At 41.1% G+C, this 12,059-nt stretch overlaps 1 protein-coding gene across 2 annotated transcripts in view; it reads left to right on the forward strand.

Annotated features, from left to right (window-relative positions):
- Myo3b (myosin IIIB) overlaps positions 1-12,059 on the forward strand; it is a 430,473-nt gene that overhangs the window by 173,970 nt on the left and 244,444 nt on the right. For both annotated transcript variants that reach the window (XM_046447494.2, XM_046447495.2), the window contains exons 13-16: positions 2,005-2,088; positions 2,956-3,158; positions 7,548-7,646; positions 7,979-8,093. In XM_046447494.2, the coding sequence (XP_046303450.1) occupies positions 2,005-2,088; positions 2,956-3,158; positions 7,548-7,646; positions 7,979-8,093 (501 nt within the window). The remainder of the gene's footprint in view (positions 1-2,004; positions 2,089-2,955; positions 3,159-7,547; positions 7,647-7,978; positions 8,094-12,059) is intronic.

Genomic DNA, 12,059 nt, shown 5'->3' on the forward strand with positions numbered 1-12,059 from the left:
CAGTATGTAGAAGGGCATAAATGAAATTCCTTCCTATTCAGGTCTCAGAATTTTCATGACTTGGACCTTTTCACATGACATTTTGCACTTGGGTTGCCAGTGATCTTGCATCACACTGTTTAGCTGCTGAGAAATTGTGCCGGGCTGGGCTAAGACTGAATGAGCTTTAAACTCAATGCCAGTTCACCACAGATTTTACTCACCCTTTGACCCTCCAGACTTCCCATTCATCGTAGTGATACATCCTACATTTGACCACTCCTTTACTCTCAACAGGTGTATTTTCTTTTGTTTCTTTATTCTGTGTGAGATGTGATCTAATTTGGAGTGCAGATTTTTTGAGAAAAATCACCATGTGTATATTTCCTAAGACCTGCAAAATCTGAACTTGGGGTTGTTGAGAAATAAATAAAATTACAGCAATACAGGTTATAAAATGGAATGCATGGATTCACTGTAGGTTAGAAACTTGGTTTCTCCAGGTTCTTACTGCTCTCAGAGATTTGTGAAATGCCCATAGACTTGATGGAGAGGAAGTAAATGGAATGAGATAATGTAGTTTCCAAGTTAAGAAAAGTTACGCCCACTATGCTGTCTTTTTTTCTTTTTTCCTGACACTAAATGTGTGTTTTCCAAACTAATCAGTTTTCCAGTTCTCTGATATCAACTGGGCATCCTACAATTCAATTCAGTTCTGACATTATCTATCTGGATTTAGACTCTACAAGTTAAGGGCTCAATCCAACAAAACTGCCCTGATTCAGAAGTCAGCCACAAATAGAGTAGCCAGGCATCTTACAGTTCTACCAAACCAAATGCAAATTCAGGGATCACCAGGACCCCCCTCATGTTTGCTAATTCACTAGAACAATTCACAAGATTCAGGAAAATACTTAAGTTTACTGCTATATTATAAAGGGTACGACCTAGCACCAGACACATGGGAGAGATGCAGAGGGCAAGCTACGGGGGAGGCGCATCTGTTCTGGACAGCCCTCCCTATACTCCATGTGTTCATCTTAGAAGCTCATTGAAATCGTTGTTCAAGAGTCTTCATAACTCAATCTCCAACCTCCTTCCCCTTCCCGGAGTTTGGGAGGTGGGGCTGATGATTCCCACCCTCTAATCACCTGCTTGGTCTTTCTGGTGACCAGTCCCCTCTGGAAGCAGACTAGGTCCCTCACCTTTAACCACTTCATTAGTAAACTGAGGTGTGATTCAAAGGAGCTCCTTGTGAATAACAAAAATGCTCCTATCATTCTGGCCACTCAAGAGATTCCAAGGGTTTATGCCAGAAACCAGGAACGAAACCCAAACTTTTTATTATGCCACAGCCACTCATTTCCTTTATGCATGAAGAGTTCCTAGAAATGAATTATAAAAAGGTCAACAATGCAATAAAAAATAGGCAAAGGATATGGATAGGTTGTATAAGAAAAATACAAATGACCTTAAGCATATGGAGAGATGCCCAACATTACTCTAATAAAAGAAATGCAGATTAAAATTGCACTGAGATTCCATTTTTTAACCTATCAGGATGGCAAAGATCCAATCTACTGTGTTAGTGAGGCTGTAGGAGGGCAGGCATTTTGATACATTGGTACAGTCCTTAAGAAAGCAATTTGGCAGTATCAATCAAATTTATAATGAATAACCCCACTTCTCAGCATTTATTCTATAGATGAACCTGCATATAAATATAATGATCTGTGTATAGCATTAGTCATTGAAACATTGTTTGTAATGACAGAAGGAAAAAAAAACCCTCAAGTATATCAAGAAACAGATTAACGTATGTCTGTACATTGAAATGACAAGTAGCTGTGCCCAAGGTTGAAGAAGCTCTCCATGTACTGAAATGGAAAGATTTGTAGGATAGATTTATTGCTTGGTGAAAAATCGAAGTATACAACAGAGAATGTTATATGAAGACCACGGCTGAATGTACAAGTTGTTTCATGGCCCTGAATTCTTCTCTCTATACTCCATTTCCCATGTCAGTGCATTGTCATCAGTGGAGAAAGTGGCTCAGGGAAGACGGAAAGCGCCCACCTGATTGTTCAGCATCTGACTTTCTTGGGAAAGGTATTGACTGACCTGATTTGTGTAGCATGGCTAGGAGTTCCTGCAGAGCAGCTGCCTGTTTCATAAGTGATGGTAGTACTGCGTTTTATTAGGGGTTACATAAAAACATTCCATCTTTGTTACATTTGCCTCCTGGGAGCTCATCCTCTTAAGATGTCAGCATGCCAACCTTGTTTCACATGGGGAGGAAAATAATGCCAGTGTGAACTCACCAGATTATTGGCCATTATTTTTTCATGTTTTCAGTGTAATAGAAACATGGAGCTATTAAATTGTAAAAGTGATTAAACACTATGAACAGATTAGGGAGAGCTGCTACGGGAATGGGAGGGATGGAAAATGAACATCTTTGGCAAAAGTTAAGGGAAATGAACGTTTAAGTTTGGTGAAGTAGACATTGAAGAAACAATTGCAGAATTAGCCTAGTGGTTGCTGATACTCAGAATTAATGTGTTATATAACTAAAGAATTTCAGGAATATATATATATATATATATATATATATATATATATATATATATATATATATTTAGTAGAAGAGGCTAAGTGAAGACTATAATAAATGACTGAGAAAAATTATGGCATCTATCTATTTAAAGTTCTGTTTAAACTGTTTTGCATTTTACCTATCAAAGATTTTAAATGAGATACAGCAAGATTTGAAAGCTGCTGTCCTCACCTAGCCTAATCTGATTCATACCCACCTGGTGAGTTGCTCATTGGAGAAAGTGATGCGGGCAGTTTTGGCTAATCCCCCCAAATGGTGCTCTTTGGAAATAGTGTGAACTTTGGCAGCAAGAGAGGGCCTCCAGCAACTTTGCTGGAGTAATGTTTCTGAAGGCTTCTCTTGACTGTCCTCTGGCCCAGGCCAATAATCAGACTTTGAGAGAGAAAATTCTACAAGTCAACTCCCTGGTGGAAGCCTTTGGGAATGCATGCACGGCCATCAATGACAACTCAAGCCGTTTTGGAAAATATCTGGAAATGATGTTTACACCAACCGGAGCTGTGATGGGGGCAAGAATCTCTGAATATCTCCTTGAGAAGTCCAGAGTTATAAAACAGGCAACGTGAGTGCACTACTTATCTCTGTTTTTTATTCTGCAATATAAATTTGGAGGCTTTGGGATTTTGTGTGTGTGTGCGCACATGTGTGCTGGGGATTGAACCCAGGAGCACTGTACCACTGCATCCCCAGCTCCTCCTTTTTCCTCCCTCCTTCCTCCCTTCCTTCCTTCCTTCCCCTCACTCCCTCCCTCCTTCCCTTCTCTTTCTTTCTTTCTCACAAGTTGCTGAGAGCTCCAGTTGCTGAGGTCAGCCTCAGATTCGTGATCCTCAGACCTCAGCCACTTGAGTTGTTGGGATTATAGGATTATGGTGTGTGCCATAGTGCCCAGTAGCTTTGAGAATTTTAATGGTTCCATCTTCATCCTTGCTCTTTCCCATTTCTCCAGCCTCCACAAGAGCAAGGAATTAATTATTTAAGCAAAGGATCAGTGGTAATTTTTGACCAAAAAGATGTGAAGGGGCACAATATAAAGGGTTGGGGTTAAAGTGCTTTTGGAATAGGTGTACTTGCTTTTCCTAAGCTGGCTGTATCAGTAGAATTTAACAGTATTTCAGACACTTTTAAAATTCATTAGATCTGGGCTGGAGGTGTGGCCCAGTGGTAGAGAGCTTGCCTTGCATGTGTGAGGCCCTGTGTTTAATTCTTGACACCACAAACATAATTTTAAAAAATCATTAGATCCCTTAAAATTGAATTTGTCTATTTAAAAAAAAAGCAGAGGATATTCCTTATGTTCATTTTTTTTCCTCTCGATGAGAGAAAAATATTCACAATTATTCTGTCTTAAGAAAAACAGTATTAATAGGTAATCATAATCAGGGGCTGCAGTTATGGCTCAGTGGCAGAGGGCTTGCCTAGCATGTGTGAGCTGGGTTCAGTTCTTAGCATTGCATATAAATAAATAAAATAAAGATTCACTGACAACTAAAAGTCATTTTTTAAAAATAGGTAATTGTAATGAATAGCATGGGCTTTGCTCTGGGTTCAAATGCTAGCCATGACACTGAGATCTTGGGCATATCACAACCCTTTCTGTGCCTAATCTGTCAAATGAAGATGCTATTACTGCCCACCTTAGGGTTTGCTGGGAGGATTAATGAGTTCATTTATATAAATTACTTTAAAGAATGCCTGATATGGTACATGCTCTCATAGTGTTAGCCACTCTTGCCATTATTATCACTGCAGGACACCAGAGTTCCTCAGGAGTGTAGCTTCATCTGGACATAGACATGCACTATTGAATTCCTGCTGTATACCAGTGTTGTGTTCTTTCCTGGGGCTGTAAGAGTCAGCAAGACAGACAAGATTGTTGTATTTATAGAGCTTGAAGTACATGGAAGGTTGGGGAGAGATGGGAAGATCTTGGTTATTAAACAAATAAACACAAATATAGAGCAACTGTGATAGGTGCCAGGAAGCACTGTAAGGTTCTAGGAAGGTGAAACAGGAGAAAGGAAGAACACATCAGCTAGTCCTGGAGGAAAGAAGAGCTCCTCCTCGTACTAGACACTGAATATGAGATCTGAGGATCACTAGGAGTTAGCCAACAAGGCGGGGATGAGAGCAAGAATCGAGAGAATGGCAAAGATGAGACTGAGAGTAGTTTGTGCAGGGCTTTGGAGGCAGGCTGAGGATTTTGGACCTTTTTTGAAAACCACTCTTAGGCTGTGGAACATTTCCAAGAAGGGGAGTCACAAAACCCAACTTGCATTTTGAAATGCTAACGCTAGTTTCGATGAATCAATGGAGATGAGAGAAGGCTTGTGCTGAAGAGTCAGGGGATGTTGTTAAATCTACATAGAGAATGTCAGGCTGGATGAGTGTAGAGAGGTGGACCTTCCCAGGGCTGCTAGGCAAGGAGAATCCACAGGCCTGGGTTTAGCCTAAGAACCCAAGCACAGGGGTGGGGGTGGGATGGGGGTGGGGTGGGGGGTGCAGTGCTGGAGCACTTGTCCAGCCTGGGCGGAGCCTGAGTCAATCCCTGGCTCCACAGAAAACCCAAGCAAAACCTCAAGCGTCTTCCTCTACCATGCTCTTAGTTTCCTCACACAATGGAGGCTGGCGTGAACATTAAACAAGTGAACAGGAAATGGAGTGAGAAGCATTTATGTTTCTCTGTAGCTTCTTGATTTGTTTTTATAAGGTTCCCTGCTTCTTTCTTTGTCCCTAAATTAGAATGATTTTAACCTTTAGGGAGCTACCTCTGACAGGATGGAGACTGTCTTGTTCTGTGCTCACATGTAAAGTGCTCTTTTACAAAGCTAATGTGTGGAGTGTTCCTCTCACACCTGCACGGATTTCTGGGGAGTGTGGCTCTTCACTCTCCTCACCTGCAGCATGGGCTTAATAATGCCAACTCCACAAGGCTCTTAGGAGAATTGAATGAGGTGAAGAGAAGGAAGAGCCTTACAAGTCCTATTCATCCATGGTGGTTCTTATCATTTGTGGGCACTCTGTAGGATTCCTCTTCCTGGTCCCCTTGTTGCTGGGTGTGGTCTTACAGTCATTTCTGGCAAATGGGCACTTACTGGTAACTCTCCAGAAGCCAGCAAAGAGTAAGATGGTGGCTGCCCCATGGGCTGGGCCACGCATAACTACAATGAACACAGTTAGACTGCTGATTCCTTTCCACAGCACCATGGATGGGGACTCTGAGCAGGAAGTAAGCCTTGGCTGAGATTAGCCACTAAGATCTCATGGTATTTACAATGGTGGAAAGACCTAGCCATTCCTGGTAGATAAAGAGATGGAAATCAAACCGAATTAATGCTAGGGTTGGATTTTGAGGGGAAATTGGAAAGAATTGAGAATCAGAGATGTTTTCTAAAAAACTGTAGGAAAGTACGATCAAGATGGGTCAGCCTAAGCCTGCACGTTTAATGGAAGGTTAAGGAACAAGTGGTATTTGTGCCAGGTGTACCTCCTCCAGACCCAGTGCAGCCCCCATCCCTCCATACTCAAGGTAGAAACCAGGAGGCAGACCCCAGCTCCCATCCTCATTCCATCTATTAGGTTGTTCTTTTGGTTGTTTCTCCAAAGCATGTATTTAAACCAACAACCCTCTCCATCACCTCTGCCATTCCCCTATCTAGGCCACATTGCTTTCTCACCTGGACCTCCCAATACGTCTCTCTGTATGCATTGTGGCTTCTTACAATCTAGTCCCATGCTGTGGCTGGACAGTACTTTCACTATGGATCTGTTCACTTCAAGTACTTCTAGTGCCTCCCAAGTCCCTGTGTGGCCTGGCGCTCCCTGCCTGTCCACTCCTTCTCACTGGCACCCTTTTCAACCTTCATGGGTGTTGTGGTCAGAGCCCTTGTGTATGTGTTGCTCCCTGTTTAGAAGCCTTCTTTCCCCTTCTCTTTGTAGCTCCTTCCAGCCCCTCTCCAGACATTAGGGCTTCACAGGTCATCCCTTTTCCCAAAACTCAACTCAGCCCCCTGCTCATTTCTTTCAAAGCCCTCATCTAGCATTCCTGTTTCTTTCATCTAACCCATCTCTAGAAGGAATGCCCCCAAAAGCCATGAATCTTCTTAGTCCTGTGTCCCTGACACCCCACAGCACAGTACCTGCCTTGATCAGTACTCAATACATTTATTAGTTGAATAGTAGCCTTTTTATTTTGTGTCCATATCCCATAACATCATATCATATACCTTAAATATACACAATACAATTTATTTTAAAAGATTAATTTTTAAATTTATTGAGTGAACAAATGAGTGAGGAATGGCAGATAGGGACATCTGGGATACAGAGCAGTGATAAGAACATTTCTCCCATCATAAACTGACTCCAGCTCCCAGGCTGTGCACATATCTAAAAAGGCCCTGACCAAAGTGGCCTAAAAGGGGTAGACAGCAGAAGACCAGAGAGACTGAGGAATGGCATTTCGAGTGGTACCTTGACAGCACACCAACTTGGGAGCCTGCAGACCTCAGTTCTGGGACTAATCCTTCTCTGTAGGACCTGCAAGGGACTTCCTGCCCGAGGTACCAGGAAAGGAGGAGTTTGACTGATCTAAGTTGAACCTCACTGTTTTTGAAGCAACAGGGGTTACTAACAGAAGGCATGTGACAGATGAATAGGTGTGGGGCTGGAAATGAAAGAGCTCTAAATATGTGTAACCTGAGCACCTACCTGTTCCATTCTGTAAAACCTCCCTCTGCTTATAGTAAAGTGTGTTTAAATATGTAACATTGTGAGGATTACATTATGAATCCTAACTCTATTACTATTCAGCAATTGGAGTGAAGTATATTTAATTAGCTGAGAATGAAAAATTACCATAGAATATTTTGCAATGAATGGAAATGATAAAAATGACTTATGATGGGGAATCCCAGAATATGGTATTAATAAAGTCTCTTTCTCTTTGTTTTAGGGGAGAGAAAAATTTTCACATATTTTACTATATTTATGCTGGTCTTTATCACCAAAAGAAACTTTCTGAGTTCAAACTTCCTGAGGAAAAACCTCCTAGGTAAGTATCAGGGTTTTGGCTTGTTAATTTTGCATGAATGTACAATTAGCAACTGACAAATTCAGAAGTAAATGGATCTGCTTTCCTAACTGGAAACTCACAACCTATTTAACTTAAATACATAGGAGGAAGTGGCCATTTGCATTTTCTAGAATATTCAAAAACTCAACTACAGCCATTTTACTCAGCCTTGTACACCATTATTCCCCCGAAATGTTAGATGGTAAAGGAAATTACTTCCAAAGGATCCAAAGTGGCACTTGTCCTGGAACCTGAGGTACCATTTTCTAAGTCAGTGCTCATTGTATTTGGCCATATTCCATTTCATTTAGGTACATAGCTGATGAAACTGGAAGAGTCATGTATGACATAATTTCCAAGGAGTCTTATAGAAGCCAGTTTGAAGCAATTCAGCATTGTTTCAGGATTATTGGATTCTCTGAAAAGGTAAGTGATTGTCAGGAGAGAAACTCAAGAGTTACTATTCTTCAATGACCATGAGTGAAGACATGGATGTTCTAGCTTGGGGCGGGATACTTTCCACATCCTACAGTGGTCATCTGAGAAGGTCTTGCTACTCAAAGTGTGGTCTGAGGACCCAAACTGTTATCTCCTGAGAACTTATTCAAAATGCAGACTCTTGGGTCCATCCAAGAATGACTGAATCAGAATCTGCATTGTAGCAAGACACCCAGTGGACACAGAGAAGCACTGTTGTCAGGATCATGTATCTATGAATTCTTATCACTATCATCAATTCACGATAGCTGAATAACAAGCACCAAGGCAAGAGTGTCCCTTTTTGAGTTGGAGTCATTCACCATGAAAGTGAATTGTGACTAGAGTATAGGAATGCACCCATTACATCCAAGCTACAGAATTATTTTTATGAATCGCCTCTTTGTGCATGGAGACAAATTAATTAAAACCCTTTTAACTTTTTTGCTGTCACTTCCCTCTCCACAGCACACAGCTGTACATTTTTAACTAGAGTTTTAAGTATTGCACTACTCTTATCACACAGATAAAGGTTGTCTCTATTAAATACATGCTAGGAGTGAGGGACAATATTTATAACCGAAGGCTCAAATATTATTCAGAGATACATTATGTCATAGCATCAACTTTGCAAAACATATAGTTTCTTTTGCTTTTCTAACAAAGGGAGTAAATGACTAGAAGGTAGGTAAGAGTGTTACATCTTAAGGAAATAGGTTACAAAACATTCCAGTCACCTTGGGACAGCCACTCAGAATAGATTGCCTCTATAATCCAGTGAGTTTGGCTAGCCCTTCCCTCCTCCCTAGCACAGTTGATTTTAGTCATAATAATACCTTTCTTTTTTCCATCCAGCTGCTAATTTTCTCTGTTGGCCTCCCACTGACTTTAAACTGACAGACAGTGGAAAATCCCAAAGGTCAGATAAAAATAGAAATATATTTCCCTTGGCTCCTTAGAGGAGAGCAATTAAACAGGTTTCAACATTGTTAAAGGAGCTTTATGTTATTAATTTACAGAGCTGTTTTTTATCCAATAAGCATCACCAGAACACTCAAAGTGGAGTGGAGATGACAGCAGAGTCATTTCAAGTCACCTGGGTCATTCCAAAGTGTTTGGGGGCATATGTCCTTAAAAGCTACAGGAGCCATAGCAAAGTCAGCCCCTAAGGTTGATAGTATTTTACTCCTAGGGAATATACAGATGATTATAGAATGCTATGAAGAGACTGGCCCCAGCTCTAATAGAATGCATACAATAAGCTATTATAATAATCCTTTAAATACCCCTGATAATAATCAAACAGATTCTGTTTTAAGGTAACAAAATTAAAAACAGAAGAAATTAAGTATATGTCCTTGAAGTAAGCCATCCCTAACCCCTGTGTAAAGAAAAGTCCAGTAGAAATGAATTAATGAATGAATGTATAAATAAATATGAAAAGAATTAAATAAAAATGATTGTGAAAATTCTTAATTTGTGCCTGGTCTACACTGTTAAATGTATAACTGGAGTGTAATGGCATGTCTCTGTATCTTTCCCATGTTCAATATTAATTCATACTTGAAATAAACCAAATTATGTCAGTTAGTAACTGTGGAAATTTGAGGAAGAGGCTGGATCTTCTCTACCTGACATTAGATTGTGTTTATGTTTGTGCAGACAACCTGTTTTGCTGGATTAACTCAGTTCACTTTGTGTTTATAAACTCACAGTAATGTGACTAAATTCAGAAAGATTCAGTTTAATGAAGTCAGGCAGCAGATGCCAAATGGCTGATGTAACAGAACTTTCTCTGAAGTTTTTCTGGCAGAACTTAAGTGAACTGGTCAATTCAATAAAAATTATGTTTCCTGTCCTTCTTGGAAGGTCATTAGTCCCCTGCAGAAATCCCTGAAGTTTTTCTCAAACCCTTAACAGCAAAATTATGAATAGCAAACCTTGGTGTGGACTCAGGAAGATGAATTTTAATTCTGGGATACTGGCCAAAAGTACTGCAAGGAACACTTGACTATGAGTTTATTGTAAAGAAACTTCTCTGGTGGAAGGAACTGTGTACTAATGATGATGGTGTCTTGTAAGGGTCTCAGGGGATTATTCCTAAAACCCTATCGTGAATACCAGTGCTTTCCAACTTTTACATCTGGAGCCAAACCATACTGTTTTATGTTTAATATTATGCTTGTTTTGCTGGTATGAGAATTATCATAACATATTAAACACACGGGGTTTTAAAATGTGTTTATATTTAATACCACATGAAAACTTTTGGGGCTGATGGACTAGGTGATGGTCAAGATTGGATATATCCTGCAGATCCCTGGGTGCAGAGGGTTAAGGAGAAGGCTTAAGTTCAAAGCAGAATTTCTTCCCTTTCTTCAAAATAGAGTATGAATCCAAAGAGTATTGCTGAAGAGAGATTGAAGGGCTTTATGTCAAAATATAACTTGGGGGTCTTGAGGTGTCCAATGTCTCCACTTAGACAATAGGGTACCATTGACTTTTAAGATGCCCAGTTGTGAACCTCTGCCTAGGAAATGAGTAAGGTGCTGGATAGAGCTTATGGGGAGGCGGCCCTGCAATGGTCCTAAGGCAGGGCTTGGGGCAGAACTGGTGAAAAACTAAAGGATTTATAGAAAAGAAAGAAGGCAAAGCAAGACTGATAGGAGAAGTAAATTCCTAAGGAGGCACAGGAGGACAACTGCCTGAGAAGCCTGGGAGCCAGGTTGAGGGAGAGTCCAGTAAATCAGTGCTAGGTTCTTCTCAACTTTTCAGCCTGGCCTCAGCTCTTTCTGGGGAATGCTTACATCAGTAAAGAAATGCCTTCTGAGAAAAAGGGAGAGGCAGCAGAGACCGTGCATCCACAGTGGGGCTTTGATGGAGGACACTGTCCCCACTTTGGCCAGCTGATGGAGAGGCTGAGTTCACACTCATCCACAGTCCAGGAAGATGACCCAACTGGAGGACTTCTTAGTCTTCCTGATAACATTGCTTGTTCTCAGTGAAGTTATTTCATTTTTTTTTTCATATAGAAAGTTGGAACCTGATGGGAAATAAAAGAGAGAGCAGCGAGATAGAGACAGAAAAGGCAGAGGTTCCAGGAAAAGTGCCATAGTTGGAGATGAGGCAAGAGAAAACGACATGAGAGAGGTGAAAAGGCTTCCCCAGGATGTCTGTGAGCAGAAATGAAGAGAACTTTGAACAAAGAGTGTGGGGGAAGGTGGAGTCATTTCACAGATGGACATACAGCAGAATGAGCTCGCCATGACTGTATATGGGTGATGTTTGACGCAGACACAGTGGTGGTTGTAGGTTCCTAGGTTATAAAGGAAGCTTTGATTAATCCATATGTAGGGCTAAAGGAGCCAAGAGGGGGAATAGCCCAGAAATGTGCATAGGGAGCACCCTAAGGCTAATAACCCCTTAGTAAGGGAACCTTGGATACTCCTTCCCCACTTCCCTCACTGAACCAAGGAAGGAGACTCGAGCTACCATTAACTCTGGTGAGTCACACAGTGTTTGAACCTAAAAGTTTTCACTCAAGGTCATGGTAGTTTTCCACTTTTGTTGGCTGCCTGGGCATTGTGTTGAAGAGATGCTTTCCAGAGAAGCAACAGGGCGGGATGCTGGTGTCAAGGGCATGATCTTTGAGAATCATCATCCCAGGGGCGAAACACCTAGAAACTTTATTTGGGGAGGTTTTGAGCCTTGTACTATAACATATAAAAGGCAATAATGTTTAATTAGAGGAAGTACATTTTTCCTCTAAGAGTATTCCAAGTTTTAGATACCCTCCTGAGGTAACTGGGTATAGAATAGCAGATGTAGAAGTCACTGCCTGAGACTCCTTCACTCCCTTGGATCTGCCTCCAAGGGAGTCAGGAGTTGCCTGATGCACTCAGCAAGCCTCACACT

The sequence above is a fragment of the Marmota monax genome, unplaced genomic scaffold (assembly GCF_021218885.2).
Source record: "Marmota monax isolate L192 unplaced genomic scaffold, Marmota_monax_Labrador192_F-V1.1 WCK01_AAM20220418_F8-fsc00007, whole genome shotgun sequence".
NCBI lineage: Eukaryota > Metazoa > Chordata > Mammalia > Rodentia > Sciuridae > Marmota > Marmota monax.